The sequence below is a fragment of the Chaetodon trifascialis genome, chromosome 4 (assembly GCF_039877785.1).
Source record: "Chaetodon trifascialis isolate fChaTrf1 chromosome 4, fChaTrf1.hap1, whole genome shotgun sequence".
NCBI lineage: Eukaryota > Metazoa > Chordata > Actinopteri > Chaetodontiformes > Chaetodontidae > Chaetodon > Chaetodon trifascialis.
This window is the reverse complement of record NC_092059.1, coordinates 29,585,459-29,612,339: the sequence shown is the minus strand read 5'-3', so window position 1 is coordinate 29,612,339 and position 26,881 is coordinate 29,585,459. Positions and strand designations below refer to the sequence as shown.

The window sequence follows — 26,881 nt, the reverse complement described above, 5'->3', positions numbered from 1 at the left end:
CTTATTTTCATTTTTGAAAGGTGGCAACCCTAGACATACCCCTGAGCCTGGATACCAAATCCATGTAAATACACACTAACCTGCAACTAGGACAAGCTAAATAATGCAATACAATGCAAAGGTCAATAGCTTCAAAATGTCAATATGCAACACTGGGGCCATCTGTCCTTGTCAATATAGTTGCTTTCGTCAACGAAAGTTATGGCTAAATATCGTCGTCAACGAACCTTTATCACGTGACGAAAATAAGATGAGAAGCAACGTAAATGCTGGTCATGTGACGATAACTATAATTAAATATATAATGGAATATCGTTGACAAATAAATTTTGTGGTTTACAAAATAAAAACTCTGCTAAAATGTCGCTTCATTTTCGTTGACTAAAACGAAACGAGATGAAATGTTCTAACGTTTTTTCGTCTCGTTTAGTCACGTTGTTATTATTTTGCAGTACTTCTGTTTCCCATGTCTCACTTCAGGGGCTGCATCAGGTCACACTGCGCAGTCGCAGGCGACGTCACAGCATTAGTTCCCACTTGCGGCATTATTTGGAAGATGCAGCTGTGGTAGTTTAACGTTAACGACTGACAACCCACACAGAGAACGGGACCGATGGCCGGCCAGCCGGCTTTGGTTGGTAAAATAAATATGTTGTAAACTCAAAATCAGAGCATCTTCGTGTCTGGAATGGATGTATTCTTGAGTCTATAAGGTCTTAATATAATAATAAGACCACTTTGTTTGAATTGTGAAATGGGTTTGACTAAAAGAAAATTTTGGTTTCATCTTTACTACTAGATACTATATTGACTTGGTTAAATAGAATTGCATTACTAAAAAGAGACTACAATTTTCATTGACTAAAACTAGACTAAAATGTCATCAGTTTTCATCGACTAAAACTAGATGAAAATAGTCACCAATAATTCTGACTAAAATAAGACTAAAATGCTCAGACTTTTAGTCGACTGAAACTTGGGTAGACTAAAAAGAGTATGAACGTGACTAAAACTAATTAAAACTAAAATGACAGCTTGACACAAAGACTAGACTAAGACTACAATTACAACAGGCCGCCAAAAACAACACTACTTGTCAATAAGCCTCATATACTCACAGTCTGACCACTGACCACTTGGTGTGACTGCTGCTGCTCTCTACTGAGAATATGCCTTAAAGAGCATTGAGTTTCCCTCTTCAGGTGTTGGAGCAGGCGGAGGTCAGCACAGTGCTACATCCAAGAGTGCTGAAGCTGAATGCACTCCATCAGCATTCTGCACCACAGATCCCACTGGTCCAGTCCTGGATAACTCCAGCCTTCACCAGCTTCACCAAGAACTCCTTCTCTTTAGATATGTTGTGAGTCCAGGACTGCAGAGAGGGCAGAGGCACACAGGACAGGAGGTTTGATGTAGACAGCACAGTACACGGTACATGCATTTTAGATCAACATCTCATAAAAAAAATAAAAATAAAAATAAAAAATACAATTTACATTTACACCAAACTGAGCACCATAGTTGCAGCCTATCATGGGTATTGATAGACATATTTCTGAGAATGGTTAGCATTTTTCCCAAAAGGAGTTGAGGCTTTGTATGTGATCTAAGATGGTCCATGTGTCTGCACAACACTGGTTTAGAGCAGAGGTATTCAAACTTTGAGGCCTTACAGGGGTGGTAGTAACGACTTACATCTACTCTTGTGACAAGTCATTTTTTTATGTATTTTTTTGAATATATAAATATTTTTTTATCTCACATACTGTACTTGAAAAAGTGACCCAAATTAAATACACCCACAAATGTGCATAAACACCAGATGCATGCTGGGTCAATTTTTTCCATCTTCAAAATCCCATTGACATTTGGAACAATACCAACAACTAAAAATGCAGCTTTGGAACAGAGCTTCTCTCAACAGTGCCCTGTGTGTTTCTATGTTCACCTGAAGACAGTCTAATTTAATGTTATATATTCAGTATTTTCTTTTTTGTTCATTCAAAATGTTTTTTAATGGCCTGTAACAAACATAAGCAGTAGACCTGCAGTCTCCTACCCATTGCTCAGAAGCTACCAGTAGCTTGCTACCTGTTTATGAGTGGCTCACTAAAGGTTCAAAGAATATGTACATACATTTCATAACACAAAGTCACTTGGTAAACCTGTTCTAATTTCTAACTGAGTTAACTGAGTTACATCGTTGTCAACTTTGGTTATGTCAGAGATACAAACACATATATATTTACACACACACACACACACACACACACACACACACACACACACACACACACACACACACATTTACACACACACACATTTACACACATACATACATACCTACACACACACACACACACACACACACACACACACACACACACATATTTACACACACACACACACACACACACACACACACACACACACACACACACACACACACACACATACATACATACATACCCACATACACACATACACACACACACACACACACACACACACACACACACACATACATACATACACACACACACACACAAACATATATATATATATATATTCTGACAGTCGAGGCAGGTCGAGCAGTCGAGTGGTTACAACCACTCCAGCAAGTTGAGGCAAATGACCAGTGGGATCACCCCATATTCATGGAGAGTTAGTATGACTGCCATCATATGAACACAAATACATCATCTCCACCTGGTATTAACATATGATCTGTATCTAGATACTTCATCAGGATAATGACAATGACAATGATAATTTGATCACAGGCCGTCGCATTTACACCTGGTATTAACATATGATCTGTATGTAGATACTTCATCAGGATAATGACATTTGATCACAGGCCTTCGCATTTACACCTGGTATTAACACTGAATGAGAACACTCACAGTCTTGTTTCTTTTCACACTGTAATCCGATCTCAGTATGCAAGGTGAGGGTCACGTGTCAGCCAGAGACAGCTGAAGCCATATAGGCTACTTTTCAGTAACCTTGTTAACTGACAAATTTTATACTATAAGAAGGTAATCAGAGCTAATGGAGAAGATTCCTAACATTAGTTGGCAAATGTCAACATCTGAGCGATAACTTAAGCCTTACCAAGGTTCTAAACCCCATTCATTCCCAAAACCACCCAATTAAGGAATATTGCCAGAGTCAGACACGGAAAAGAGAGAAATTTGAGGATTTCAAGTCAGGATTGACTTTCACTAGTACTTTCTCTTAGAATAACCTCCAGCTGTATCCAGAAGGCTGTAGCACATGTTCTGACAAAAGCAAGAGAAGAGATAATCAAGAACAGAACTTAAAATCCTTCTCCTTACCTACAATTCCTACATATTCCTATAGCCAGAGTCTTCAGCTATCAAACTCCTCTCCTGTGGAACCATCTTTCAGTCTTGTTCCAGGGGATAGACATCCTCTCTATGTTTAACAGTTGTCTTAAAACTATCCTTTTCAACAAAGCTTACAATTAGGGCTGGCTCAAATTGCCTTGGACCAGCACCCAGTTATGCTGCTATAGGATTAGACTGGTGGGGGACTTCCAATGATACACTGCGCTTCTCTATTTTTCTCTCCCTCTTTATCTGCTCGCTTTCATGTCATACCAAGACATGTTACTACCTTAGCTTCTTCTCCAGAGTCTTTGTGCTTTGACATCTCACAGGTTCCCATGGATCGTGGTTGAACCTGGATTGTGAATTACAAATAAAGTGTATCATTATTATTGTTGTTGTTGTATCATTAAGGGCTGAAGTCATTTTTCAAGTAAAAATTTCTATCAAGTCAATTTCTCTCATTAATATCTGAGTTCTGGACTGCTGGTCAGACAAAACAAGAGAAATTAAAATGTGACCTTGGACTAATTGAGTCACTAAAAAAAATTAGATTAATCTATAACAAAAACTATTGTGAGTTTCTGTCCTAAATTCCATCATCAAAGAGTTTTGCTGTGCACAAAAAGACATGAGTCTGAGATGCACATACCAACATTTGGAATGTGTTACTTTAGGGTGGATTTCCCCTTCAATATCCTCTGACTGACAGTTAATTGACAGTGTTGCGTTTTCAAGAGGATAACTACCTTCTGCATTATTACAGGCATAGCTGGTTCTTGTTTGAATCCTGCAAGGACAAAAAAAACTGGAGAAGTGGAGAAGGACAGAGAGACAGAATGAGAAAGAGAGAAAAATTGAAAGGGGGATAAAAAAACCCCCCCAAATGGTTACAGTAAAGCAAAAATAAAGACAGAATTAAAGTTAGACAGAAATCTTTCCTGCTAACCTATGAATCCTAATGTTTTCAGTGGCATATTTTGAGCTCTCTTTATGCACAAGAGTTGTAAAAGTTTAGGGAAAATATGAGCCTAATGATAAATGAGCCAGGATGTGTTCACACATGTCTTATGTAATATGCGCCGTTGTAGGCAAAGGAGGAAATTTAGCACAAGTTGCAGGACATTCTGCAGGACTTTCACTTTTACTTTTTCTAGTGCTGGCACAGTGCTAAAACAAAGTACAGAGATAGATCTGACTCTGTGACACAAAGCTTTCACCATCTGCACAAATGTGCATGTGCACCTGTATCTGGCAACAGTCAATGGGGATGCACTCTGAAATGACCTGTGACCTGTGGCTGAAGTCTACAGTCAAGGGCCAGATTTTCTAAAGCCTGAAAACAGAGCCATAGGCTTAAGCCAGAGGTTAAGGAGTCTATTTTTCTCTCAGACCACTTGAATTACAATAAGCTGAAAGGTTATTATGAAGTGTTTTCCAAATGACACCATAAATATACTACCTACCACATGCTGGTGAGTATTGGCTCTTTCTTCACATGACGATTGGATTCAAGGATGCATTAAAGGTGCTTTACACTGAGATTTATATGGAAAATTCAGATTCAGAGTTTTTTCGGTGATCAGTTTAAAATGTTGATATGATGTCGGAAAGTTTAAAGGGAAATAAAGAAAACTCTTTTTACCAGCTTGGCAACTACCACGCTACCTGCCAGCTGCCTCTGCAAATTGAGGAGATGTGATCACTTAGATCACTTATTTAGAGCAACCCACAACTCTGCTGGTGTTTCTAAGCATATTACTAAGCAGACAATAGTGTCTTCTTTGTTGTTAGTGTAATTTTCATGCGCTCAGAATAAAAAACACTCATAAGGGTGTTGGCCTACAAAAGTCAGTTGTGAGTCATAGGAAGCTTTGGTCCACTCAGTGCTGGGTTTCTCCTGCATTATAGAAAGCAGGGGGCTAACTAGTGGTAATGACAAAATAAGCAATAAGCTATTTCTCTTCAGGCATCAATAAAGTTTTTCTGAATCTGAAGAACCAGACTGTGAAAAGACAAAGTAAAAGGCAGTTACTCCATACAGAGTGATGAGGTCAGAGGTTTGTCTGGGCAACATTCAACAGCCCTGTGTAATGCTGTTTGAAACTGAAGTGAGATAACAAATTTCTATTTCTAGTTTCCTGCCATTCAGATATTGCGCCAAACAAATTACAGTTTTAACATTGTGGTATCTTACCAAATCAGGCCTTTAGTTACCTCTTTGATGGCCAACATCCTGATCTTCTCATAATAATGTAGAGGGGCATGGGGGGTGCTCATGTTGTAGCCAAATCCAGCCACAGCTACTTCATCACAGTTATGAAGGGCCATCGTTATAGCAACTGTCCCCAGGGTTGGGATATTCTGAAAAACATATAAAGAGTTTGCATGGCAGCTGAGCCATGACCTGTATCAGAGAACATGTGTAGTCTACATATGAATTTACTGCAAGGGAGCCTTACCTAGACTGTATGGTTATTGTGTGGATCTCTTACAGATGTGAAATCTGAAGCATGGCTCTATTTATAACAGCCTAATGGTAACACTGTTTGTTTTCAGACTGTGTTCAGGCTCCCTGCAGCATCTGCTGTGTGTTCACAGAGGCCTTCATAATGCAAACAGACATTGGAGTCAGCTACCACAGGTCCTTACCATTAACTCACTGCTGTATGTGAAACAGCTCACTGTTCTTGCTACATCACTAACTAGAATTGAACAGAAAAGGGCTGCTAGGAAAACAACAGCCCTCTCACCCCTCTGCCCATCTGTCCATTGTTGTGAGGTAAGCCAATCAGCTTGAAGGAGGCCTCTTGGATGAAGTAGGGGTTTAGGATGCGCATGTCACTGGGCTCCCTTGGAATGTGCCTGGCCACTGACTTCCAGAACCCATCAGTGCTGCGCTGAGAGATAAACAGTAAGGAAATGAAACAGTTTGCTTAGTGTGACCCTCATACTGAACAAAATGTGCATACAATCAAATCATAGACACAAAACAAATGCACAAATAATATAATCAAATACAGTTTACAGTTTGCCCTAACCCTAACCCTAACCCATCATTTTAAAAATAAGTTAAAATCAATTAGCAGAATAGATAGTATAGAACTACACATAAATAATTTACTAAATAACAGCAGAATAACAGAAAGACTGTCAATGTATCAATGGTGAACAAGCTTGTTGTCGTTATAAGAAATGGTAAAAAAGATACATGTCCAGGTGCCTGATGGGATGGGGATGGGTGATATATCAAAGAATGGGACCTTGTGCTCAAAATGTCACACAGCATTAAAATCCTTCTGATGGAAACTGCTTAGTGTACAGATCTATTTGTTTCAACTCAAGCTTGTGGCCTTGTCAAGAAATCAGATTTCAATGCTGTCCCCTTACTAATGTGATTTAATTTCAAGAAAATTAGCTTATAGCTACTTCTATTAATATATTTTTAAATAGAATAAAAATCTGAAAGATTAAATTTAATGATGACAATTAATGTCAAAGCTGTCACTCAGGATGAACCCACAGAGACTTACATATCACCAAGCTCTGTAGCTTTACAGAGCCTCTTTCAGCTCATCGTTTTGGTTTTAATGCCTGGTTTCTAGCAGTGACAGGCAGCTGTTTTCAGTGAAAAAGCTCTCATAAAGCCACTGTACACTCCTTGCCCAGCACCAAACAGCAGACGCAGTTAGAGAATAGCTAGTGAGCACAGTGGAACATTTAGAAGATGAGCCAGATATTTTTCAAAGGAGCTGATGGAGATAAAACCAGAGCTAAAGCTAAATGCTGAACTTACATTCGTCAAAAACAAACACAACTCCAGTGGGACAATAATGTTGCTCTGTGCAATGTATAAATAGGGCACTGTTTGCCAAGATGTTAGCTATTACAGTACAATCTCATAATTTGTCAGGGCTGTGTGACTGTCAGCTTTGAGTTAAAATCCTTTAAAGTTGGTATATGTAATAAGTGTGACATTGTATAGCTGAAAAAGTCACAGCATTTCTGTTTTGATGTTTACTATTAACTTAAGTGTGACTTATATACCAATACTGATTTATCTCTTAGAAGATAATATTATCCAATATGTTGGTCTGTCTGATTTATTTATAAAACATAAAAGGTTTTGTTGTGTTACAAATATTCAGAATTAATTTTCAAAAGATTTCAAATTCTTTCAAAAAAACCTAGCTATTTTTTTCTATCCTTCTGTTTACTGCAGTTACAATATACACAGTTTTCATTTCTTTAAGAAAGTGGCAGCACTGGTAGTAATAGTAATCTGAAATGTTAATGCTGAATAATTACTATTAACATTGACACAGTGAATATTGGTCAGTTTTTACAACAATCACCTGGTGAGGTGAGATGTAAGGTGGAAAACATGATGGTGCTTAAGCAACTTTGTGAAAGCAATACCCTGAGCTGAGGCCTGGCCTGGGGGGGGGGAGCAAACAAAGCCAGTCAGAGGAGGAAGCCCCTGTATCAGTATACCTGGGGTCATTACACTAATCATCAGCAGCCTGCTCAGCAATCCTGATGGCTCTTTATGAGCAGTTACTGGGATACCTGCCCCTAAGTTTGCTCAGGTATGCTGAAGGAGAGGGCAAGGTAAAACCAAACTGCAATGATATGAGCTTACTACCATCGCACTGTTACCCTGTTAGAGTGTAAGCTCCTCACTGACAGATAAGATGGTAATCCTGTCTGAATAAGACCATTCTGCTCGAAACCCAACACCTCTACTTTGCTGGCAGCACTGGGAAAACACAACAGTCATCTGCACATAGCAGACAGGATCAAATGACACGCAATTCTCACATTCTTTTAATAACAGTATGAGTGTGTTTACATACACCCACTCCAGATAAATCCATATCAAGCGACATAAGCATGGTATTATTAGTATATGAATAAGAGCTGAAACAGCATCCAACTTCCTTCATTTTCAACTGCAGTAACTTTATAAAGCAAAACCTGGGGCTTCCCATAACCTGAATCTGGGATATTTAGGATATATGTCATAAACAAGATTTACAGTCTACAGTCACACTAGTTGCCGTTTCATCAAAATCCATCCTACTGTATGGACACCATGCATATCTGGACAAATTTTTATTGTCAGTCCATCACAACTGCCAAGACAATTTCAATAAAAATCAAAAAGTCAGGGTGGCACTTGAGGAAAAATCAGAGGATCAGCAAAGTCAGTGGGAATAATAGTTTGGGGACCATGACAAAAAAAATTTCTACAGTTGTTGAGATATATCAGTCTGGACCTAGGTGGTGGACTGACCAACATTGCCAATTTTGGAACTTGAGTGTGATCATTCAGCCAGGGTAGGGTATTTGATTTTAGTTTACTGATTTTAAATGGTGCAATTTTGTCGAGGACAGATAGGTAAGGATAATTTAATTACTTTAACAGTGGCTCTGAACTGAGATGTGATACAGTTGAACAAAAAAGTAATTCAAAAGCATCACAGAATTTAAGTGTAGTCAGCACTGAGAATGCGACAGCATGTTGCGCAATAAGGACAGGGAATAGGGAGCTGTTGTAGAACTAATGAAAAGCTTAAAAAAAAAGAAAATGAAACCAGATAAGATTACCAGGTCTAAGGTGTGACCTTTAGAATGTGTGGCCCCTTTAACAGATTTAATGAGGTTAAAGTCAGTGCGAATGTTAAAATCAACAAGAATGAGCACATTGTCGAATCTAGGTATGACAAAGGATAAAAGCTCTGAAAACTCAGAAATACACATGCTGAATGATGCTAACTCTACAGATTAGACCATGCTGGGACAATGTCTGTGTTGACCCCTGAAGCAATAACATTATTACACCAGAAAGTAAGGTGGTCATAACACTAAGATATTTGTCAACTGGAAAAATTATTTATATAAGCTGGACAACAATCACGTAAATTGATGAAAGCTGAGTCATTCTCCCCCTTCACAGACCTATCACATAAAACACATACTAAAATAATTAAAGAAGTTAATAGTAAATAACGTACAGAAATAAACATAACAACTATCAGTATGTGAATAGGTTACTGTGCAAGTAGGCCTGTATTTTTAAATGCGTGTGTTAAATAAAAAATAGATGAAGAGTGAAGACACACCCCAAGTCACAGTGATAACAATGTGATGGAGTAAAACTGGAGCGGGTGTGGATGGCAGCAATAACTTAAAAAAAAAGTTCAATTCAATTTTATTTATATAGTACCAAATCACAACAGAAGTTGTCTCAGGACACTTTCCATACGGAGCTGGTACAGACCAAGCTAAAAAAAAAAAAGAAAAAAAAAAAGTGATGTTACATCCACTGTAGACAAGACACAAGCCTACTGACAACAAAGGGAGGGGTGTAACCATACAGCTGCTACAGTGTGCAGCCTGTCTGTGCTTCCACCTGTCAGTGGAGGTGAAATGTGATCTAGGATTTGGACCCCCTTGGTGATGGCCACATGAAGCCCTGGCTGCCTGCTCTGCCTCCAATTCTGCTGCAGAATGTTGGCTGCTTTCTGATGTGCATCAGAGCTGAAGTCTTCCCTGAGCTCCTTGTCATCCGAGCCAGTCCCTCTATACAACAACAGATCAGTATCCAGCTTTGCTCAGCTCTGCTCACGCCCACAAAATCTGCCAGAAACTTGGGTGTCATGATTGATGACTAACTAATTTTCAAAGAGGATGTGGCCTCTGTTGCTCAGTCATGCTAATTTGCCCTGTACAACATCAGGAAGATCAGATCCTACCCGTCTGAGCATGCAACACAACTCCTAGTACAAGTTCTAGTACTATCAAGCCTTAACTATTGTAATTCCTTACTGACAGGGCTCCCAGCATGCTCATTAAAACCTTTGCAGATGATCCAGAATGTGGCGGCTCGCCTGGTCTTTAACCAGCCCAAACGAGTGCAAGTCACTCCGCTGTTCATATCCCTCCACTGGCTCCCAGTTGCTGCCCGCATCAAGTATAAGTCCTTGATGCTTGCCTACAAAATTGCCACCAAAACCGCCTCAACCTACCTGAACTCCCTCGTTCAGGTTTATGCTGCCTCCCACTCACTACGCTCTGCCCAGGAACGGTGTCTGGTTTTGACAGCTCAAAAAGGCCCCAAGTCTCTAGCTAAACTCTTTTCTTCGGTGGTTCCCTGGTGGTGGAACAAGTTACCAAACTCCATTCGTTCATCTCAAGCTTTAGAAAAAGACCAAGGACCAAACTCTTTACTGAACATCTACTTTCTTAACCCCCGCCCCCCCCCCCCCCCCAAAAACTCTCTGTTCACTCTATGCACTCTATGCATTACTTCGTAGCACTGCCTTGTGGCACCTATGTCCAATTGGACCAGAAATTTGCATTAGGGCACTTACTCTTGTTGTTCTCTCCTGTCTTGCTTAGGTATCCTTCAAGTGGATACAAATAGTGCCTTGACTGACATATGTTAAACACTTGTGTTTGCCTACCAAATAAGCTTGTAAGTGCTATTAGACACGCCTTGGAGGATAATACCATCTACAGCATGCAGCGCAAACTCAGTTTCTATTCTGTTCTTGTTTCTGTAAGTTTGTAAATTTTCTCATCATCTCTTGCAGTTGTTTTCTTCGCTGAGTCTCATCTAGCCTTCTTTGTCTTAGTTTTGTCCAGTCATTTTGTTCTTCAAGTTTCTCCGTCTTCTGTGCTGCTCAAAGCAATGCTGAGTAGTGTGAGTTGTTCTTCAGAAGACGTGTTTTCTTTTGTTTTTGTCGTGAAACTTTCATTTTACTCGCCACGTTAAGCCGCATGATTTGTTTTTTTTCATTAGTAAATTTTAGTCAAGTAATAATAATTTTGGAGACACTTTTCGACCGGCCATTGAAGAGGTTATCAATCTTATCAGTCTAAAATTGTGCTTCACGGACACAACTAATCCGAAAACCCGCAGCCAGCTGTTAAACCTTTGGTTTGGGTTAATACAACTACCCAGAGCCATTCCTCGCCTGCCACCGACACTGTCAAGTCCAGTTCCTGAAACATCACTGTCCAGCATCAGCTCTCAACCTTGGTGTGCCTGGGTCTCCCACCGGACTGCCGAGCAGATCGAGCTACGGACGACCACTGGAAGCATCTTTGGGCCAGTTTGGAGCAGGCCTCGATAGGAATGCCGCCAACCAAGTAGGCATGCTAAGCGGGTTTGAATAATAGTTGGTCCGTGAGGTTATGATACTGTTCATTTGTCTAAATCCTCTCAACTATTCGTTCAGTCACTTAACTTTACATTTGCGTCCCTATTATTCCCTCTACTTCTCACTATCGCCAAACTTATTTTGCCATTGTGTTCCCATAAGTTTCTCTTTGTGTTATGTCATACCACCTATATCTTCTGTCGTACTATTCATGATACATTATTCATTATCCATAATTGTGTTTAATAAATAAGACTTTGATTCAAGTCCTGGTTAGACGGTGTCCTTTTGAGCTGGATATAAACGATCCCTGTATCTAGAGTTTACGCTTCAGATTATCAGACTGGTCTATTGTTGGTTCATTGGTTAGTATTTCATCAGCATTACAGCAGTTAATCCCTGCAGTCCTTCTTAGCTGAGGAAGGTGGTATTTTATCAACAAATGCAACATCAAATTAAGTTAATTCCCCTACACACTTGCACCTGCCAAGACTGATTTGCATTTGGTCAACTGTGCCTGGGCCTAAACACAGACAGCCTGGTAAGCAACATGCCTGGTGTGCTGGAGCAGAGCTGAGCAGAATTGCCTTGTACGGCAATTTCTGGCAAACCAGTCAAGTCTGGCCTTGTCCACAGTGGCACCAGTGCAGGACCTGTCATACATCAGTGTGAGAAACCTCCAGTATCTCCAGGTCGACATCTTTCGCTGAAGAAGAAAGAGGGAGGCCTCTGGACAAATGTCCCATGTTTCTGTACTTACAAATGTGGAAATGGCTCCATTGGATTCTATGGCCCAAATGTATGAGCACACCAAAAAATCATGTGTAAATGTTCAGTAGTTGTCGAGGTAGGAATACTTTAAATTAATGGCAGCCATCTTGGATGTCATCTTTGTAATCAAAATGTATGTTACAACAATTAAAACAAAACTCATGATACTAGTTATCAAGATACATTTTTATCTTAAAAAAAATCTATTCGTCAGCAATAAAAAATGAAATAAAGCAAAATGTGGTCAGGTAAGGCAGTCATTTTGAAAAATGACCGCCATCTTGGATTTTTGCATGGCCAGCGTTATTTTTGAAAAGAGTAGACCTTGAAGAGTACATGTACCAAATTTCATGCTTGTACAGTATCTCACAAAAGTGAGTACACCCCTCACATTTTTGTAAATATTTTGTTGTATCTTTGCATGGGACAACACTGAAGATATGACACTTTGATACAATGTAAAGTAGTCAGTGTAAAGCTTGTATAATAGTGTAAATTTGCTGTGCCCTCAAAATAAGTCAACACACAACCATTAATGTCTAAACTGCTGGCAACAAAAGTGAGTACACCCCTAAGTGAAAATGCCCAAATTGTGCCCAATTAGCCATTTTCCCTCCCCGGTGTCATGTGACTTGTTAGTGTTACAAGGTCTCAGGTCTGAATGGCGAGCAGGTATGTTAAATTTGGTGTTATCGCTCTCACACTCTCTCCTACTGGTGACTGGAAGTTCAACATGGCACATCATGGCAAAGAACTCTCTGAGGATCTGAAAAAAAGAATTGTTGCTTTACATAAAGATGGCCTAGGCCAGGCATGTCAAACTCATTCCACAAAGGGCCGAGTGGCTGAAGGTTTTCTTTCCAACCAAGCAGCAGCACACCAGACGTGACTCATTTCATCAGCTGATCTCAGTCTTCAGACAGCCGATTGGTCAGACTGTGTGCTCTTGATTGGTTGGAGGAAAAACCTGCAGCCACACGGCCCTTTGTGGAATGAGTTTGACATGCCTGGCCTAGGCCAACCCCCGGGCCGTGGACCGGTACCGGTCCGTGGGTCATTTGGTACCGGGCCGCACAGAAAGAATAAATAACTTACATTATTTCCGTTTTATTTATTATCTGAGTCTGAATGATGCTTTATTTTGAAAAATGAGGTTTCTCTCCGGTACATCTCGGTCACGTGACACATTGCCGCTGGAATTGTACAGTCAAGATGAGCAAAAACAGACATTGTTAGAAAGTTTCTTTTGTGAAGGGAAAAAGGCCCAGTGAGGAGGCAGAGGATGAGCCTATGACTTCAAAGAGAAAGAAAGCTGCATTTAAAAGACAGTGCCAGGACTCCTACTTAAAATATGGATTTGTCGCAACAGGTGATTCCCCACACACCAAGCCCGCTCTTCATTATATGTGGCGATCAACTCTCTAATGAGGCAATGAAGCCTTCAAAACTGCTTCGTCACTTGCAGACCAAGCACCCTGCATTCCTTCATTGCACAGAAACAAGCTCAGGGCTCCCATTGATTGAGCGTTAAGGTCAGTTAGATTTTTCATGCACTTTTCACAAATTTTTGTGGTGTATCTGTATCATATTTTGAAGGAATGTTTAAACGTTACCATAACAACCAGAAAGCATTAGGGGGCAGAACATCGATGTATAAAGAAAGCAGAGGGGCAGACGGTCGTATCATTTTATTTTGAAGTATTTATCCACCACACCTCAATGGCCGGTCCGTGAAAATATTGTCTGACATTAAACCGGTCCATGGCGCAAAAAAGGTTGGGGACCACTGGCCTAGGCTATAAGAAGATTGCCAACACCCTGAAACTGAGCTGCAGCATGGTGGCCAAGACCATACAGCAGTTTTTACAGGGCGGGTTCCACTCAGAGCAGGCCTTGGTATGGTCGAGCGAAGAAGTTGAGTGCATGTGCTCAGCATCATATCCAGAGGTAGTCTCTAGACGTATGGCTGCTGCCAGAATTGCTGCATTGCTGCCTTGCTCAAGAAACTGAGGGTAAAGGTGATGGACTGGCCAAGCATGTCTCCATACCTAAACCCTATTGAGCATCTGTGGGGCATTCTCAAACGGAAGGTGGAGGAGCGCAAGGTCTCTAACATCCACCAGCTCTGTGATGTCGTCAGGAAGGAGTGGAAGAAGATTCCAGTAGCAACCCGTGAACTCTGTGCCCAAGAGAGTTAAGGCAGTTCTGGAAAATAATGGTGGCCACACAAAATACCAACACTTTGGGCACAATTTGGCCATCTTCACTTAGGGGCGTACTCACTTTTGTTGCCAGCGGTTTAGACATTAATGCCTGTGTGTTGAGTTATTTTGAGAGCACTGCAAATTTACGCTGTTATACAAGCTGTACACTGACTACTTTACATTGTATCAAAGTGGCATATCTTCAGTGTTGTCCCATGAAAAGATATAATAAAATATTAACAAAAATGTGAGGGGTGTATTCACTTTTGTTAGATACTGCATCACTGTTTGACCAATTCTTGTAAAATATGCAATTATCTGCTGCACTACTTGGTGATATATGGCTTGGATGCAGGTGCTCGGCCATGGAAAACCACTCCATGAAGCTCTCTACACACTGTTCTTGATCTAATCTGAAGGCCACATGAAGTTTGGAGGTCTGTAGCGATTGACTCTACATAAGGTTAATAACTTCTTTGCACTATGCGCCTCAGCATCCCAATCACTTCCACTTTGTTATAATTAGAGATGGGAATTGATAAGAATTTAACGATTCCAATTCCATTATCAATTTTGCTTAGCGATCCATTCCTTATCGATTCTCTAATCGATTCTCATTGGGTGAGGAAATAAAAGAGTACAAATGGGTTTGTTTGCGTTAACTGTCTTTTATATTTTCATCTCTGCACAGAAAATATAACATATACAGTATGCACAAATGATGTGTGATGTAACCTCAGAACAAACCTAAAAAGTAAGTGAGCTACTTCTCAGAGTAGGGAATGAATGAAGCAGAACTACACCAGTTCTACAACACCATTTGAACAGATATGCCAGATAAAATGCAACGAATGAACCTACAGAAATTTAGGGGCATCTACAGTGGCAAAAGGGTGCAAACCTTTCACCACAAATCTAGTGACCACTCTGTGACATTCCTTTATACTCGTCTCAGTCATTTTACTCTTTCCTGCCTCGGTGAAAGGAGTAGTTAGAGGTGCGTGAGACCTGCTGGTGCCCGCTGCCCAATGCAGCCTCTGAGCCAGTGTGAGAGCTGGCCTCTGAGCCAGCCTGACTCTGGCAGTCATCGTCATCTAAATTTGATGGAAGGACATGGAGATGAATCATATGGTGAAAGCAGTGTTGTTGGTTTTAATAAATCCTCTTCATTGAATTTACTCAACAAATGTATATTTCAAAGTCTAATTGAGTCAGTTCTGCTGTTTCAATGAAATAAGGTTTACACAATAGCTCTTTGTTGAGTCAACGCAACATTTTTAAGTAAAACGCAAGTCGTTCCAAAAGTAAAGTAGATTGTCCCTCTATGACTGCTGTACATCTGCGCATCGCACCACCATCGCACAAATTCAACTCACCTGGTGCCCAGCCGCCAAGTGGACCGTGAATGAATGTTGTGCTGACTGATTCAGGCAGAATCTATTATCATCCTTCGAAATACCGGTAAGAAAACTTTTTTCTGTTGGTGTAATGTACATGCATTTTATATAAACAGTTGGTATTTGCTGGTTTGGGGGTTTTGTAGTAATGTTAACACTCAAATCTCTCAGCTAACTTTTGTGAAGTAAGATAATGTTACACAGGGCTCTCACACCTGTTACACAGGGTAGGGGGCTGATCTGATAAAGTGTATGTGTGCGCGCATGCTTGAGCTCTGGTGAGGATTGCTGAAAAGACCTTTCTCTGAAGCCTACTCACAGTTTCTCTAGCATCGGCTGCAACTTCTGAGGCAGACATCATGGGCCAATCCTCAACTGGACTAGACAAGAACTCTAGACCCTTTTGCCACACAGAGTTCTCATCCACCCGTTCAGGAAAGCACTCTCTCGTGACAAGATCAGCAATGTTGATTTCTCCTGGGATCTCCCACCAATCAGCCACGGACCCAGCCCTCTGAATCTCTCCAGTTCGGTTCGCGAAGAACGTATGGAATCCATAACTCTCTCTCTGGATGGCTCCCAGCACCGTCCGACTGTCAATGAAGTGGTACCACTTCTCCACGTTCAACCGCCCATGCTTCAATACATACCCTTTAAGGTGTGTGGCGAAGACAGCCCCGCAGACCTCAGCCTTGACCGCGTCGCCTTTCTGGTCAAGCAGGGTTAACTTGGCCTTAGACTCCACCAGCCGAGTGACCACACCATCCGACGTCTCCCATCACAGGTACAGTACAGCGCCATAGGATTCACAGCTCCCATCAGAAAATGTAATTCCCCAGGGCTTACCCCTCCAGCCGGAGGGTGTGAGGCTTCTGTGAAACTTGATGCTACTCAGGCGAATGTACTCCTTCAACAGTTCAATTACCCTCTCTCATAACTCGTCAGAAAGGGGTTCGTCCCAGGTGTCTTTTGTAAGCTTGCCAGCTTCCTGGAAGGCTCTTCTCACAAGGATCACTCCTTTTTGTTTCACAGGTGTTGTTAGACCGATTGGGTCGTACAGCCCAGCAATGTGGCTCAGTAGAACACGACAAGTCAGTGGGCTTGGTCTCTTAACCTCCACTTCTTCTTCAGTGAGGTCAATCTCAGTTCTCATTTTCTTCTTCCTTCTAGAGAAATTAATGGAGACCATCACAAAGAGTTTGTCCTCTTGTACGAGGTAGCCGAACCCCCAGGGCTTTGCTGTCTTCCACCCCTAACTGGTTGGGTAACATCAGAGTTACTGGCTTAGACTCTGTTCCGTCCTACCTCCCACTTTGGCCGGACCGGACCCAGGGCTTGAGATAGAAGCCCCCCGTTCTCAGTATCCTCTCCACTCCCTCTAGGATCTTGTCTAGGCACTGTAGGTCGTTGTGGGACGTGAGGAGATCATCGACATAGGAGTCTTCCTTGATGACTCGTCTTTCCCCTTTCATGTCAGAGAACTGGGGCAAGTTTGCGGTCTCCCGCATGGCTACTTGCGCGATGCATCCTGCTGGCTTGTCTCCCATGTTCACCCTCACAACAGCGTAGTCCTCAATCTCATCATCTGGTGAATCTCTCCACAGGAAACAATGTACATGGACCTCTCGTTCCTCCAACCATACCGAGTTGTACATGATGTCACCGATGGCTGCGTGCTCCCTCCTTCCAGGGGTACTTCGCATCCCAGTTCAGTTGATTGCTGTGGGTGTCACTTTCTCGGAAGGTCGGGCCAGTCTTTATTATCTCCAGCTCCTTCTCATTGGCCAGAGACATCTCCTTTCCTCCTGGCGGGCATTTACCACAGTGGCACCCCCCACAGGCAGGGTCACAGGCAGCTCCGATGCTGTCCCATTTTAGCCACCCTCTTTATTGCACGATGCTGTCGTTCGGATTTCCACGCTGCTCTCTTGTTCCAAGTGGCTTCCCGTCTTTCCCGTGAAGTGTTCTTCAACTTTGACGTGCAAAGTGCGTCTTTGAGTTCCATGTGGTCACCTCCAGTTCCTCAAAGAGGTCTGGATGCGTACCACTGACAGTCTTGCCTAGAGGACCGTTCCACAGCACCAGGTCACCAACCCTTCGCAGTTTTTGTGGAGCTAATCGGCCCTCTCGAGTACTGATCAGTAGGTTGATCTTCCCTGGGCGGGCCGGCTTAACTTCTGGGAAAAACTGCTCCAGTTGCTCCGATGTCACCACTCGATCCACTTTGGCGATATCTTCCATTCCGTTGCAGATCATCTCGTGGAGCTTCAAGGTCCCTCGTGAGGTCTGCACCTTTATTGTTACGTGGTACCTTTTCGTATGAACTTTCACCTTCATCATGCCAACACCATACACAGGTGAGATGGGTTCGCCGGTCAGTCCGAGTCTTTCCACAGCTCGGTGCGTAATGTAATTAGTATCAGATCAACCAAGGCTCCAAGATTGTCTCCTCTATTTGTTGTGACAGGCATGAGCATCATGAGAACTGGATACTCTCGTAAGCCGCTCTGTTTTATCAGGTCCTTGCCTCGCATAGTCGCCTTGTTTGTACAGGCTCTGCGGACAACTTCCAACTGATGGGGAGTCAGCCCCAACCCGGCGAACACAGCCTCCTGTTCCTCAGTTGGACCATGAAGTCCCTTCTTTTCCTCCACTTTAATCTCCCTCTTAGTAACATCCTTCTTTGTTGACGCCCTGGGGCAGAGGAAATAGTGGTGGTCTGCTGGAGTTTCGCCTTTCTTACAACCCTCTTTACGACAGAGGAACTTTGGAGTGCAGGCGCTGAAGGCTCCGTTAACATCCAGGCACTTTGTACATGCCTTTGCTTTCTCCACCTGAGCTTTCTTTTCCGACAGATTAGCCTTCCTGAAAGTCTTACAGCGAAACAGCTTTCCTCCGTGTTCTTCATCACCACACACAGCACACGGTGTCCGCTGGGAGTTTCTTTTGACTTCACTAGCAGCAGTCTTAGTGAAAGACTTCTTTTCTTTCCTTCTGTCACCCACCTTGTCTTGGTGGTTTGATCTCTCGGGAGTGCTAGCAGGCCAAGGCTTGCTGGGTAGCAACTGCTCCAACCTCACTAATATCGATTTTTGATCTTCCAGGAACAGTAAAAGCCTGTCGAAACGGTTTCCTGGCTAGACATTATTATCAGGGTCTCTTACATGCATGAGCCACTCTCTTTTCATGACATCAGGAAGTTTACTCTCTAAAGACCGAATCACCAGCTGGTTCTGTATAGCGTCTACACACCCCAGGTCCAACGCTGCCCTCTCTACTGCTAAGATCAACTCCAATGTCTCTTGTGGCTGGTGATTTTTTACAGCAGGTCAGGACTGTAGTTCCCACACGATTTTCTCTGGTGTTTGCGCTTTATCACCATACCAGTTTTCTAGTTCTCTGAAGATATCGCTTGCATCTCTGCAACGTGACAGTCTGAGTTTATTTTTCACAACCTCATCTATACTGTCCAGCAAATGAAGTTTCTCACACTCTCGTGACCCCATAGGTTCCGCTTGCGCCTGGATACTCTCCCACTCAGCTTTCCAGCGCCAATAGTCCCTCCTGTCCCCAGAGAACTTAGGTAAGCTTATGGGTGTAAGCCACTGAGAGCTGTTATCCCCCCCAGCGTATGCACCGGAGCCACTATGTGGCACGCTACTTCCTTGCCCCACACTAAGATTGGCAGGCAGAGCAGGGACACTCACCAGTTGTGGCGTACTGGTGAGGTATGGAGGTGAAGCAAAACCGACATTAAGTCCACCACCAGGTTGTCGTGACTGCAGGGTGGGCTGTAATGTCTGTTGGGGAGTACTGTGTACGGCAGTTTCTACGTACCTGTTTGGAGATTGACTACTGACGTTAGTAACTTGAGGAGCACTGGTAATGAAGCTTGCTCCATCGGCAGAGATGAACGGAGGAGGGCTCTTGACATATACAGTTCCCTGTCTGTCAACGGGTGGAGTGACGGCAGCAGACTGGGTGTTAACAGGTGGGGTAGCAATGGCAAAGGTTGCTGGTTGGGTAGAAGTGATGTTATCAGTGGCTGTATGACCATCGCTAGCTGATGCGACACACCCACCAACTGCGTTGTCACCTCCCACATTTACATCCTCTTCCTTCTCACCCCCGTCACTGCTGCCACTGTCATTGTGTTCTGTACTGTCCCACTTCATGTGCTCATTTTCCCGTTGGCATGTCCACTCATCCATCAGTTGCTCCTTGTTCTCTTTCAGTGATAAAAAGAGCATGCATTTATCTTTCCCATACGGCCGATAGTCCCTCCAGGTATACAGAGTGTCTCTGAGTTCATGGAGTTTCCTATCCAGTTTGCTACTTTCGGCCCCTTGCTGCGACCATGGTACTATTTTATCTTTCCCGAATGCCTTAGCTTGATCAAAAGCAGACTCAAACTGTGTCACAAGCCCATCTATGTCAGGCTCTGCATACTTGGACCACAGCATTTTCATGACCGCTTTCTCAGTTTCCAGGAATTTTTGCTCATTGGCATCTCTCCTCGTCAGGGCGTCCAGTGACTCACTGCTGTCACCTGTTGAGTCTGCCTGCCCTAGTGCATCAATATATTCATTACTGGCATCAAGAAGTTTATCATAATCATCTCTCAGTCTTGTTAATTCTTCAGCCAAATCAAATTCTCGTAAACGGCCAGCGGTGACACTAAGGCGGTTTATTCGCGTTGTAAAGTTCCGTTGTGAATTTGAACGCCTCTTTTTTAGGCTCTCTAGATCTGGCTTGTCTGGCTTCATTTTATTTTTCCCCAGGTGAACTGAATCACTAGAGTCACTTTAGCAACAAATAATTGTTCAAGAGATCCAATTTGTGCAAAACGAATGACTCATCGGCAGGATCTGTTCAAAAGGAGTGACACTCCCGTGAACGACACGTCACTGGCGATAACGTCTTTTGTCGGATGTTACAACCGGCAGCTATGTTGTATACAAGTCACTCTTCCGTTAGCAGCAAGCATTAGCGTCTATACGATCCATACAGCTTTACCTGTGGTTGTGGTGATTACCCAATCCCTCGACGGCCCCGTTAGCTCTTGGCTTTGGCTGTTCCGTTGCAGTGGCGTTGTTGACAGCCGGTTCTGCTCCGACTCCGGGTCTCCGGTGTTTCCAGCGCCGGTCCTCAACGATCACCGATCTCCGCTCGGGTCCATGTATTTCCTGGCACGGCTCCAACGGTGGTTTACAACTGTCCAGATTTTTATTAAACTACCCGCTATAGTCTAATAAATTCCCCTCTGGAAGGGTAACCAGGACAAGTACGGTGGATACAACTCGAAATTTTTCTTCCTCACTACTCCGTTTATTGCACACACACACAATAAACATTTGTGCGCTAGTTAGCTTGCCTACTACACTAGCCTACTGATGTTTAACTCGCCAGTTAATCAGAAAGATAAATAGGTTGTAAACCTGCAATGCAAACAAAAAACAGGACCCAGAATTAACCACTGAAAGTTCACAATTATTCCTGTCTTGAAGAATACTAACAAGGCCAGCTCACAGTCACCTACTGACAAGGCGTACCGGTCCTGACGATCAATCAAATGAATGAACATTAGACATTTGCCCTTACTGCTGAACTGCGCATGCTCCACCCACACAGGCCAGAGATTAAGAAACTATAATTTAACAAACCTCGAAATAAGACAGTGACCAACATCGCAGTAGCCTGGTTTGAATAACATATATAAAATGTAACACAAAATATACCTATTACTTTAGGTGCATTCTATATATGCACAGTAATATCTTCTAATACTGGAAAGTTCTACACTTAATGTTGAGGAAAATAATGAGGAGGTTATGTGTTTCCTGAGAAATGTGATTTTGTTGACATGTACTTGCACATGCACTGTTCTTTTGCAAGCAGGCCACAGTACATCAGGCTGAAGGACATCATGTCTTACACTGTGATCAGCAGTACTGGAGCCTCCCAGGGCATGGTGCTTTCCCCTCTTCTCTTCACCCTGTACACATCAGACTTCTGCTGCAACTCTGAGCTACACATTCACATTCAGAAGTTCACCGATGACACAGCCAACGTGGGATGCATCAGGGACGACAGAGAACAATCTACAACTCAACACCTCAAAGACAAAAGAACTGGTCATTGACTTTGGGAAGTCCAGACCCAGCCCACGTCCAGTTCTGATAGAGGGAGTTGAGGTGGATGCTGTGGACTCCTACAAGTACCTTGACTGTGGCTGGACAGCAAACTGGATTGGACAACACACACCAACCACCTGTACAGGGAAGGACAGAGCAGGGTGTACTTCCTGAGGAGGCTGTGGTCATTTAACATCTGCAACAAACTCCTGTGGATGTTCTACCAGTCTGTGGTTGCTAGCGTCCTCTTCTACACGGTAATGTGCTGGGGGGCCAGCACATCCAAGAAGGACACATCCAGGCAGGACAAACTGATCAGACGGGCCGCTTGGTGGTCGGCACAAAGCTCAACTCAACTCAACTTTATTTATAAAGCGCTTTAAAAAACAACCACAGCTGTGACAAAGTGCTGCACATAGGAACATAAATAAATAAATAAAATAAATAAACCTAAAATATAAGACAAACAATAAAAACAATAGACACAATAAAACAGGAGCAAGGTCTCAAGCTTGGTTGAAAGCCAAGGAATAAAAATGTGTTTTAAGACAAGTTTTAAAAATGGACAATGAGGGGGCCTGTCTAATGCACAAAGGTAGGTCGTTCCATAATCTTGGGGCAGCGACAGAAAAGGAACGATCCCCTCTGAGCTTAAACTTCGACCTCGGTACCTCCAGGAGCAGCTGAGCAGCAGGAGCGTAAAGATGAAGCAGCTCAGAGAGGTAAGTCGGGGCGAGACCATTTAAAGATTTAAAAACAAATAAAAGAATCTGAAAGTGAACTCTAAAATGCACAGGCAGCCAGTGGAGGGAGGCCAGGGTGGGCGTTATGTGTTCCCTCTTACGTGTTCCAGTCAGGAGATGAGCAGCAGCGTTCTGGACCAACTGGAGACGTGAGAGGGAAGACTGGCTGACTCCAAAATAAAGTGCGTTACAGTAATCCAGCTGAGAAGTAACAAAGGCATGGATCACTGTTTCAAAGTGCTGACTTTGGAGAATAGGCTTCACCTTTGCCAATTGCCTGAGATGGAAGAAGCTCGATTTGACCACTGCACTTATCTGACGATCCAATTTAAAATCACCGTCCATCTTAAAACCCAGGTTTGAGACTGTTGGCTTCACATATAGAGCCAAGGGACCCAAATCAACAGGGGGGGTTTCACAGGGGCCACTGGGTCCAAACATCAACACCTCTGTTTTCTTTTCATTAAAATTTAAAAAGTTTAGGGCCATCCAGGCTTTGATGTTGTCAAGACATAACAGAAGTTGTTTAATAGAGAAAGCATGTTTTTTCTTCAGTGGCACATACATCTGACTGTCATCAGCATAACAGTGGAAAGAGATGCCATGTTTTCTCAGAATGGAACCCAGAGGAAGTAAATACAATGAAAAGAGCAGGGGGCCTAAAATCGAGGAGCAGAGGAAGATTCAGAACCAGCAATGTTCACACACATAGTTCTGTCTGCCAGATATCACTTAAACCATTCCAGTGCACTACCACAGATGCCCACTAGATACTGCATCCAAGATACTAAAATATTGTGGTCCACTGTGTCGAAGGCAGCAGTTAGGTCCAGCAAGACAAGAATCACATAGTCACCTGAATCATTAGCCAGGAGGATGTCATTGAAGACCCTGAGTAACGCTGATTCTGTGCTATGTAGAGTTTTAAAACCAGACTGGAAGACCTCAAGAATATCATGTTCATCCAGAAAGCACTTCAGCTGAGCGCAGACAACTTTCTCTAAGATTTTTGAAATAAAAGGCAGCTTGGAGATGGGCCTAAAATTAGCCACTATCACAGGGTCAAGGCCAGGTTTCTTCAGCTTCTTCAGGTTTCTTTAAAACTTCTGGGGACAACACCAGAAGACAAGCTGCTGTTAATAATGGTAAGGACCAACTGCCCTATACTGGGGAAAACCTCTTTAAAGAAATGAGGAGGGACAGCATTGTGAGGGGAGCCTGATGGCTTAATATGGCTGACCACATCCTCTAAATATGACAGAGTCACAGGTTCAAACTTATCAAACACAGCCGGGCAGGGAACAGACACAGAGGGGTCACATGCAGGAGCTGAGATGAGAGCCCTTGTGCTAACAACTTTATCAATGAAAAAGTGCAGGAAGTTATTGCACAATTCAGGGGGTGCTTCAATACCAACAGACTGTGGGGCATTTAAAACGATAGTTTTGAATAACACATGAGGGTTATGGCGATTGCACACAATAATGTCTGACAGGTGTTCTCTTTTGGTCTCTTTGACAGTGTTCTGGTACTGGTGCCAGCAGTCCTTTAAGATTTGAAGTGAGACCCGCAGCTTGTCCTTCTTCCACCTGCGTTCAGCTTTACAGCACTCCCATCTAGCTGCACAAGTCCTGTCATTTAACCAAGGCTCAGGTTTAGCTTTAGGCTGCCTAGTTTTTAATGGAGCCACAGAACTCAGAATGGCTTTACAGGAGGAGTGAAACCAAGAACTGAGCTCCTCTGTATCAGGGGGAGTCGAGTCAGAGGGAACACAGAGCTGGTCAAAAGCAGCAGAGAACTGACTGGCAGTGAGAGGGTTAAAAACCCGACAGTGCCGAGCAGGAGCGCTAGATTTGACTGCAGCACAGGAGAAACCGGCATCAAATAACACAGGCCTATGGTCAGAAAACACACTGTCACAGACCTCCAGGTTAAACACAGACACCCCATGAGACAGAACCAGGTCTAATGTATGTCCGTGTTCGTGTGTGGGACCAGACACACACTGTACCAGATTAAAAGAGTCAATAAGGCTGAAAAAGTCTTTCACCAGCAGCTTATCCGGACAGCACACGTGTATGTTGAAATCCCCAACAAACAGTACACGGTCATAGTTGGGCATGATTCCAGTCAGAAAGTCAGAAAACTCATTCAGGAAGTCCTTGTTGTATTTGGGGGGTCGGTAGATGACGGCCCACAGCACCGGGTCGGAGCAACCCACCTCAAATAAAGTCACTTCAAAGCTGGAGAATGAAGATGAAACAGGGTGCTGCTTACATTTAAAACTGTTTTTATAAACAGTCGCTGTTCCTCCTCCACGGCCCGATGTCCGCGGGGAGTTAAAGTAAGAGCAGCCAGCCAGTAAAAGCTCAATAAGAGCGCTGCACTCACCAGCACCGATCCAGGTCTCCGTCACACAGAGGAAGTCCAAGCCACGGGAGCTGAAGAAATCCCTCTGGATGAACGTCTTTGCCAGTGATCTGGCATTCACCAGGCCAATCCTGGCAGGAGACGGGGCCTGTGGTTCGGTGGACCGGGGAGCCCGGAGCAGTGTCCTCAAGTTCCGGAGGTTCACCCCGCGCTGGCGGAGCCGAAGAGAACAGGGGCGGCGGGGCCGGAGTCCCTCATCCAGACCGGCAACAGGTACCAGGCAGGCGTCAACGGGGTCCAGGAAGCGCCAGGACACAACGAAAGGGAGGAATAATCCATGTCCTGTCCAGGAGATGGAAGAAGGCAGTGCCAGGCAGACCTTTAGCTTCACCAGACGACCGCTGCGTATACCGCGGTGATGGAGACGCTTCCGCCGGGCAGGTAAGGCCGAGGCCCGGAGCAGATGAGTCAGGATCCCCGACAGGAGCGGGGGCAAGGTTTTGTGCCCACCATAGTCAAACACACTTAGATCCACAACATTATGCCGAAGATCCTGGAGAGACTGGCGATCGTACACCAGCAGAGACTTGGTCTGTAGAGTGCCAAGGACTAGAAACACCAAAAACACACACCAAACAGAGAGCGAGAAGAGACGAGCAGCCACACACACCGGTGCCATCTTGAAAAAAGTCATTCATTAAGTTGATGAATGACTTTGATTCCAAAGCAGACTCTTTTGTCCCTCATGCCATCAGACTGCGCAACTCCTCACTCGGGGTGAGGAGGTAACATGGGACAGAGGGTGGGAAGGGAAGGAGCACTGGGACACTTACCAGTCTACTACAGTTCACTTCATCATTGTATATATTGTATAGAACATCCATCCATCCATTATCTATACCACCTATCCCTTTCAGGGTTGCGGGGGGCTGGAGCCTATCCCAGCTACAATGGGCGAGAGGCGGGGTACACCCTGAACCAGTCACCAGCCGATTGCAGGGCCACATGAAAGGACAAACAAACATTCACACTCACACTCACACTCACACCTACGGACAATTTAGAGTCATCAATTAACCTAATGAGCATGTTTTTGGTCTGTGGGAGGAAGCCGGAGTGCCCGGAGAGAACCCACGCATGCACGGGAAGAACATGCAAACTTCACACAGAAAAGCACCGCCTGACCCGGGGATCGAACCCTTCTTGCTGTGGGGCACACGCACTACCTGCTGCGCCACCGTGCAGCCCTGTATAGAACATATTTTTCTAATTTTTTCTCTATTTCTGTTGTATTTTATTACCTTTTATCTGTATCGCTTTGAGCTCCTGGAACTCCAATTTCCCTTAGGGGTCCTCCCAAAGGGATCAATAAAGTTCAATCAAATCAAATCAAATCAAATCTAATCTAATCTAATCTAATCTAATCTAATCTAATCTAATCTAAGAATCTTTTAAGATTGTTTTTGAGAGATGTGTACTCTTTGAGGCAAGGAAAGAGTCCCACTAAAGAAATTCTAGTGTAGAAACACAGTGAACACTTTGTTTTAGCTACAAAACAAAACAAAACAAAACAAAACAAAACAAAACAATGCAGTGTAGTTAACTAAAGTAAATGAAATGTAATGGTTTTTTTTACATTTCTACAAAAACCTCTTGAAGCCTAAATAAAAGCAGTGATTTAATTTTGGTGAAGACTGTGTGTGAGACTCCTTTGTGTACATGAACATTAGTATTTTCCATT

At 43.3% G+C, this 26,881-nt stretch overlaps 1 protein-coding gene across 1 annotated transcript in view; it reads right to left on the bottom strand.

Moving 5' to 3' along the window:
- Positions 1 to 1,111: 1,111 nt before the first annotated feature.
- Positions 1,112 to 26,881, bottom strand: part of st3gal3a (ST3 beta-galactoside alpha-2,3-sialyltransferase 3a) — a 78,697-nt gene continuing 52,927 nt past the window's right edge. The window contains exons 10-12 of the mRNA XM_070961047.1: positions 6,107 to 6,253; positions 5,571 to 5,717; positions 1,112 to 1,372 (exon numbers count right to left, since the gene is read on the bottom strand). Coding sequence (XP_070817148.1) covers positions 1,268 to 1,372; positions 5,571 to 5,717; positions 6,107 to 6,253 — 399 coding nt within the window. The 3' untranslated portion in view covers positions 1,112 to 1,267. The remainder of the gene's footprint in view (positions 1,373 to 5,570; positions 5,718 to 6,106; positions 6,254 to 26,881) is intronic.